We start from the raw sequence: 8,370 nt of genomic DNA on the forward strand, positions 1-8,370 counted from the left end.
CAATACATTTGTGAGCCGGAGCACAGGGTCCATATTTTAGAGCAAAGGCGGAAGATTGGGGACGATCCAGGCCCTACTGCAGGAATACGTGGAGACCCTAGAATGTCTAAAAAGGGTTGCAGAAAGCAAAGGCAAAAGGGGCATTTGTACGCTCTCGTTTTAAAGATGTCCCTTGATATGGACTCTAGCTCGACACTTTGTTTTTCTCGTTGGGAAAGCAGAATGGTGGACGCAAAGCCATGGAGCATTTATTTGATGACAAGGGGGTCTCGATTTAAAGCTTTCGTGATTGCAAGGATTCATCTTCTTTGGTTCTTTCGGTAAAGTCACCACGTAGAATGAGAATAAAATAATAAAGTGATAAAATCAAATAACGCAATAAAATTCTCACGACGTTTCGGCCACAACACAAGCGGCCTTCATCAGGTGAAGGGACGAGACTGTCTGGAGGACAGCGCTGAAGCGAACACAGCCAAACTCAGACCGCGACCTTTAAGCTGTGTGAGAAGAAACAGAGCGCCTTGACAAAGGAAGGCCGCTAGTGTTGTGGCCGAAACGTCGTGAGAATTTTATTGTGTTATTTTATTTGATCAATTTATTATTTTATTCTCATTCTACCTGACTTTACTGAAAGAACCAAAGAAGACAAGGGAGTCCTTGTTTCAAACAATAATCAAATAGCTACAACAATAGCACAGCACTATGGAAATCTCTTCTCTCCAGGGCATGTATCCACAGTGGCCCAAAATGAAATCTAGAAGGACCCCTTGCCTACTTTGGGTGAAGAGGACAGGGACCTTCTATAAGAAGAGGTCGGACAAAGCGACCTGGGCATGGCAGTGAGTGCCCTGGCCAGGAACAAATCCCCAGGGATTGATGGGCTGACGGGAGAGGTTTTTCGCCATTTTGGGCACTCCATACGTAAAGACTACAAAGCCAATTCTAGATTTGAAGCTTTCGTGACTGCAAGGATCCATACTCTTTGGTTATATTCGGTAAAGTCACGTAGGTAAAAAATAAAACAACAAAAATCCCGCCGCCTGTGTTGTGGCCGAAACGTCGTGATTTTTGTTGTTTTATTTTTTTCCTACGTGACTTTACCGAATAGAACCAAAGAGTATGACTACAAAGCCGTTGTGGATGAAGCAGTGGAGACCAACGTGATGCCTCAGTCATGGAGGAGGGCCGTGCTCACACTCGATTCCGAAAAAGGGCGACATCAGACACCTAAAAAAATTGGCGTCCAGTCTCAGTGCTGAGCACAGACTATACGATTCTCGTGAAAGCTGCGTCTGCAAGGCTTAAGCGGGTGTTGGCTAAGATTATTGCCGATGATCAGGTATACACTGTCCCAGGGAGGACCGCCCATGATGTTTTTTTCCTGGTCATAGATTTGATCAGTCTGTCGGAGCATTTGAACTTTCCACTTGCTTTTCTCTCCCTTGATCAAGAGAAAGCCTTTGACAGGGTTGATCACCAGTATCTTCTTGGAAAGCTTTTGGTTTTTGGGACTCCCTTCGTAGGATTTATTGCAGTATAACATGGCCCAGTGTCTGGTTAAAGTGAATGGTGGACCAATTGCTCCTATAGATTTCAGAAGGGGTATCAGGCAAAGGCTGTCCTATGTCAGGACAGCTGTGCACCCTCGTCGTGGAGCTCTTTCTGCATCTACTCCGACGCCGACTCGCCGGACTAACTCTAAAAGAGCCCAGTATGAGAGTGACCCTCACAGCGTATGCCGATGACATCCTCCTCTCCTTACTGAGTTTTGACGACATCGAATGGACTGGGAGAAGTGCAGTGGGCTGCTTGTTGGGAAGTGGGACGAAGCACAGGTTCCCTGAGTTGGCCAAGACCAATAACGTGGAGCAAAGAGAGAGAGCGGCTTCACCATCTCGGCGTGCTCCTGGGACCTGGAGAAAAACCATTGCAGAAAAATTGGGATTTCCTGGAAGAGAAGGCGAGGAAGCGACTGGAGCCTTGGGGGCACCTGCGCAAGTCTCTCGCGTTCAGAGGGAACCCCCCCCCTCCCCCGTGGCGGTGAACCAGTTGGTTGCATCCACCTTGTGGCACCGCTTATTTTCCCTCACTCCACCCGCATGCCTCATAGCAAAAACTTCAGAGACTGATAGCTGCCTTCTTCTGGCCGCAGAGGAAGCACCGTGCGGGCCCCCGTTGTATTCTGCCTTGCCACTGCGGGAGGGCGCGGGCAAGGGTCTGGTGTGCGTATGGAGCCAGCTCTCTACCTTTCGCCTACAAGCCGTACAGAGGTTTCTCTACACGGCCCCGTCACCCGTGTGGTGTTCCACAGCAAATGGTTTTCTGAATAACCTCGGGCGGCCTTCAGTGCAGCAAGCGGCTCTTCTTTATGGACATTAGAGGTATTCCACTCGCGCAGATTCCCCGCTTCTACGGGAGTATCCTACGTGCCTGGGGTCTCCTTGTCACCGCCGCCACTGAATACACCCCGGTCAGCATCAGAATTCGCTCACGAGCCGCTGTTACGGAGCCCCAACACGGCACTACCCTCTCTCTTGCGGGCCCTGCCATGGACAAAACGCGTGGTGGACGCACGACTCACGAGGGTGGGCGATGTGGTGAGACCAGGCACGGAGGGGCAGTGGCTTCTCCCTGCCGAGATAACTCGATGAGACTCGCCGCAAAACTCGTGAATGAGGTACGAAGGTCCTTCTCAACAGCAGCGATGGCGGGGAGCGCGCCTGCTGTGAGTGTTGGTGACGAGTCAGCCGGCGGTGGCCCAGTGCCACCAACACTGAATGTCGCCCCAGCACGGGAGCGCACTCGCCTGTCTTCCTCACAGCAGCGCGGGGGGCACACCGCGGGGAATCGCCAGGAGGAGGAGGAATGCTTCGCCGGTGTAGACCGGAACAAGCTGTACGCCGAAATGGTCGATTTCCACCACCAGCAAATCATAACGTCACGCAAGGGCTACGCTTGGACGGGGGCACGATGCCCTGCAGGTGATCGCTTGAGGCCTCACTGGGAGCTGTTTCACTCGAATCCATCGTACAAGCGCCACGGCGATCTGAGCTGGAGCACTGCCCCATGGGACTAGCGACCATGGGCACGTTCCCCGGCAACTTTTCACGGACACAAATCCGGAATGCGGATCCTGCGGTGAGCTCGAAACAGCGGCGCATCGATGCGTACGCTGCAAAAGCCTGGGCTCGCTCTATAAGCTGCCACGCAATATTCTACTGAAATTCAATCTTCATTTCTCACCCACAATTCTTATTTTTTGATATAGGGGGAACGGGGGTACCAAGGATACAGATGGGTCGACGAACTTCATCACGAACAACGCCAAAACTGGCCAGCTATAGTGCCGCCGGGAAATGCGAAAATTGACGGGAGCGGCCTCCCCAGCCACTGGCCACTGCCGCATCTTCAAGGGCCCTCTGGTTTCTGCCAGAATTTGGCTGGAGTTTCGGTACGCTCAGTTGACGGGGGGGGGGGGGGGGGTGGTGGTGGGGGTGTGTGGCGTCTTTCTCGACGCGTTGGGCTACCGAGGGTGCTTCGTGTGATGCAACGAAAGCAGGGGGATCTGGCGATGGGTTTTTTTTTGGGGGGGGGGGGTAATTTTTGATTCTCGTTGGTGCCCTTTGAACCCCCGTGAGCAGGCAAAACACGGGACTAGTGCTGCACGGGGGCACCCGCGTTATATTTTTGATTTGACAAAAAGAGGGGGCACGCGAGCCCCAAAAAAAAAAACCGGCGTGATGAACGAAGTGAGGCGCCGAAAGACCGAGCATCTCTCTGCTTCTTCTGATCGTTAAAAAAATGAAAGGACGGACGGACGGAGGGACGGGGGGACGGGGGGGGGGGGTAGATAAGATAAAGAGGAGTCGGACTGCTCCATCGCCCCGCGCTTGTTGTTATCGCGGTCCAAGGTCCGTCGTTTTGTCCCCACCACCAACGCCACGAGGCTCTGGCCCTCATTACCCCCCACCCCACACCCCCCCCCCCCCCCTTTGGTCCAAAAAGCACGTTCCTGCGACGTTCAACGCACTGCTGCCCAGCTATGCTGCTGCTGCTACGTTGGTGGCAACTGTGTTCAGGTCGAGTGGTTAGTGGGGTCAGCTTGGGGTCAGGGTGGGGTCAGAGTGGGGTCAGGGTTGGGTCAATGTAGGGTCAGGATGGGGTCGGGTTGGTGTTTTGGGATCAAGGTAAGGTCAGGGCGGGGTCAGGATGGGGTGTTGGAGCCAGGGTGGGGTCAAGTAGGGGTCAAGTTGGGGTGTTGGGGTCAGGTTGGGTATTGGGGTCAGGGTGGGGTCAGGTAGGGGTCAAGTTGGGGTGTTGGGGTCAGGTTGGGGTATTGGGGTCAGAGTGGGGTCAGGTAGGGGTCAAGTTGGGGTGTTGGGGTCAGGTTGGGGTATTGGGGTCAGGGTGGGGTCAGGTAGGGGTCAAGTTGGGGTGTTGGGGTCAGGTTGGGGTATTGGGGTCAGGGTGAGGTCAGAATGGGGTCAGGGTGGGGTCAGGGTGGGGTCAAGTTGGGTTGTTGGGTCAAGGTGTGATCAGGGTGGGGTCAGGTGGGGTGTTGGGGTCAAGGTGTGATCAGGGTGGGGTCAGAGTGGGGTCAGGGTGGGGTGTTGGTGTCAGGGTGGGGTCAAGGTGGGGTCAGGTGGGGTGTTGGGGTCAGGGTGGGGTGGGGTCAGGGTGGGGTGTTGGGGTCAGGGTGGGGTGTTGGGGTCAGGGTGGGGTCAGGGTGCGGTGTTGGTGTCAGGGTGGGGTCAGGGTGGGGTCAGGGTGGGGTGTTGGGGTCAGGGTGGTGTCATGGTGGGGTGTTGGGGTCAGGGTGGGGTCAGGGTGGGGTGTTGGGGTCAGGGTGGGGTCAGGGTGGGGTCAGGGTGGGGTGTTGGGGTCAGGGTGGTGTCATGGTGGGGTGTTGGGGTCAGGGTGGGGTCAGGGTGGGGTGTTGGGGTCAGGGTGGGGTCAGGTTTGGGTGTTGGGCGCAGGGTGGGGTGTTGGTGTCAGGGTGGAGTCAGGGTGAAGGTTCTGACCATAGCGGCACCCGCAGCTGGCCAATAGATCAGATTACAGCACACAGCGGACTCCACTCTCTTCAGCCAGGGCACAAAGTAGACAGAGGCGAAGCAGGTACTTCTCACCTGCACACACACACAAACACACACAGACACACACACAGACATATAAACACACACAGAGACATACACAGACACAGAGAGACACACAGTCACACACACAGCCACACACACAGACACACACACAGACATATACAGACATATATACACACACAGATACATACACAGACACAGAGAGACACACAGTCACACACACAGCCACACACACACAGACACACACACAGACAGATACACACAGACACAGACAGATACATACACAGACACAGAGAGACACACAGTCACACACACAGCCACACACACACACAGACACACACACAGACAGATATACACACAGAGACATACACAGACACACACACAGACACACACACAAACACACACAGACAGATACATACACAGACACACACAGAGAGACACACACAGACACACACACAGACACACACAGACACAGACAAATACATACACAGACACACACACAGAAACACACACAGACATATACCTACCACACACATACACCCCCGTGTAGCTTTATCAAACCATTGGGGCAAGTGCTGTTAGCAACAACAACCGCCATTCGCCACTAAGTGGCGGTGACGTCACCACAACGCTTGTGCCAGGCCATGTGCACCTTGAGGCCACGTGAAGTGTCGAACGCCCGCTGGCAGGAGGTCACGGGGCAGACCCAGGTGCCACGGGTCGACTGACTAAGATGACTGAGATGACTGGCTGATGCACCATCTGTGCCCCCTACTGTGCCAACCTGCTGTGCTTTAGCCACCCGGCGCTCCGCTCGTTGTTGTGAGCGTCGCTCCTCCGCCCTCCGTTGTTGTTGGAGAGCGACTGCCTCCAACTGCCCAGTAGCGTCCTTCACGAGCCTCCTCCACAGAGGCCGATCTTGACACCGCTGGTACCAGTCATCGGCAAGTCCACCCAGCTCCACGTCCTCCTGTACCACATCAATCCATCTCTTCTCTAGCCTGTGCCGCGCCCGTTTAGCCCCCTCTATCCGGCCGAACAAAAGCTGTTTCGGCATGCGGTGGCTGTGCATGCGGGCTACATGACCCAGCCAACGCAGCCCTGCCTGCCGGAGGAGCTCACCGATGGGACCTTGCCCAGATCTTTCAAGGATGTGTGAGCTCCTCACACAATCCAGCTTGGTTAAACCCAGGATGGATCGTAGGCAGGCCAGCCTAAATGTTTCTCACCGGCGAAGATGTTCCATTAGGGGGGTCCACGTTTCGCAGGCGTAGAGAAGGGAGGGAATGACCGTGGCCGAGAAGACCTGAAGCTTAGTGTGGAGCGACAGACCAGGTAGCTTCCACACAGCGTTACGCAACCGATGAAAATATATTGCCGCTCGACTGATTTGGAGTGAGACCTCTGCTATTAAACCGGAGCCGGTCATAAGCACACTGCCCAGGTATGGGAAACTCTCCACTCTCTCCACAACTGCCCCATCACCGATTGGGAGTTGTGGGGGTGGAGTGTCCGATGGAACAAAATACCCAGGCAGGTGCTTAGATTTGGTGGGGCTGATGGTAAGGCCCCACTTCATAGTGGCACGCTCCAGTTCCAGAAGCAGCGTCTTCAACTCCTCCTCTGAGTGAGGAGCAATTACCAGATCATCGGCATACATAACGTGGTTGACCAATAGGGAGCCATCCCTTGACCGCACCCGAGCATCGATCAGCCTCCCATTATATCTGTACCAAATCGAAATTCCTCCGGTACAGCTATTGAAGGCTTCACGAACTCCGTGATCAAAATAGATGTTAAATAATGTGGGAGCCAAAGGACATCCCTGTCGCACCCCACGGTGTACAGGGAATGGCTCTGACTCCTGGCCACGTAGTTTAACCCGGGCCCGCTCACCATCATGAAGGTCCTTAATGAGCGTGAGCAGAGAGAGGGTCAGGGACTCCGAAAGCACGAAGAACAACCCAGAGCCCAGACCTACTGATGGTATCATAGGCGTGTGTATGTCTGTGTGTGTGTGTGACTGTGTATGTGTGTGTGTGCGGTGTGTAAATGTCTGTGTGTGTGACTGTGTATGTTTGTGTGTGTGGTGTGTATATGTCTGTGTGTGTGCGTCTCTGTGTGTGTATCTTTGTCTGTTTGTATGTGTGTATATGTGTATGTCTGTGTCTGTCTGTGTATGTGTGTGCGTGTCTGTGTATTTCTTTGCCTTGTGTGTGTGTCTGTGTGTGTGTATCTGTCTCTGTCTGTGTATGTGTGTCTGTGTGTGTGTGTCTGTCTGTCTGTATATGTCTGTATGTACGTGTGTCTGTCTGTATGCGTGTGTATGTGTGTATGTCTGTATGTATGTGTGTATGTGTGTCTGTCTGTGTATGTGTGTCTGTGTGTGTATGTGTGTGTGCGTGTCTGTGTATCTTTGTCTTCTGTGTGTCTGTGTGTGTGTATCTTTGTCTGTTTGTTTGTGTGTGTCTGTGTTACTGTGTATGTGTGTGCGTGTCTGTGTGTATCTTTGTCTTGTATGTGTGTGTCTGTGTATGTCTCTGTGTATGTGTGTGTGTCTGTCTGTATATGTCTGTGTGTCTGTCTGTATGTATGTGTGTATGTCTATATGTATGTATGTGTGTGTATGTGTGTCTGTCTGTACGTCTGTGTATGTGTGTCTGTCTGTATGTGTGTGTATGTGTGTCTGTGTGTGTATGTGTGTGTGTGTCTGTGTGTATCTTTGTCGTGTGTGTGTGTGTCTGTGTGTGTCTCTGTCTGTGTATGTGTGTCTGTCTGTATATGTCTGTGTGTATGTGTGTCTGTCTGTATGTATCTGTGTGAATGTGTGTATGTCTATGTATGTGTGTGTATGTGTGTCTGTCTGTACGTGTGTGTATGTGTGTCTGTCTGTATGTGTGTGTATCTTTGTCTGTCTGTTTGTGTGTGTATGTGTGTGCGTGTCTGTGTGTCTGTCTGTGTATGTGTGTGCGTGTCTGTGTGTGTATCTTTGTCTGTCTCTGTCTGTGTGTGTATCTGTGTGTGTGTCTGTGTGTCTGTATCTGTCTCTGTCTGTGTGTGTATCTGTGTGTGTGTCTGTGTGTCTGTCTGTGTGTGTGTCTGCGTATGTGTGCTAATAGCGCTTGCCCTAACGGTCTGTTAAGGCTACACGGGGTATCTTGGTCTTTCCGTATCTACGTGTAAGTATCTATACGTGCATAAATACGATACAGAAGGTACTCACGGTACAATACAGAAGGTTACTCACGGTGCGATACAGAAGGTACTCACGGTA

General features: G+C 52.8%; 1 protein-coding gene across 1 annotated transcript in view; it reads right to left on the minus strand.

Moving 5' to 3' along the window:
* The window catches only part of LOC116957932 (uncharacterized), a 32,099-nt gene extending 26,430 nt beyond the window's left edge, over positions 1–5,669 (minus strand). The window contains exon 1 of the mRNA XM_032980389.2: positions 5,022–5,669. Coding sequence (XP_032836280.2) covers positions 5,022–5,285 — 264 coding nt within the window. The 5' untranslated portion in view covers positions 5,286–5,669. The remainder of the gene's footprint in view (positions 1–5,021) is intronic.
* Positions 5,670–8,370: the final 2,701 nt, after the last annotated feature.

The sequence above is a fragment of the Petromyzon marinus genome, chromosome 67 (genome assembly GCF_048934315.1).
Source record: "Petromyzon marinus isolate PM22_M1 ecotype Great Lakes invasive population chromosome 67, UKy_Petmar_22M1.pri1.0, whole genome shotgun sequence".
NCBI lineage: Eukaryota > Metazoa > Chordata > Hyperoartia > Petromyzontiformes > Petromyzontidae > Petromyzon > Petromyzon marinus.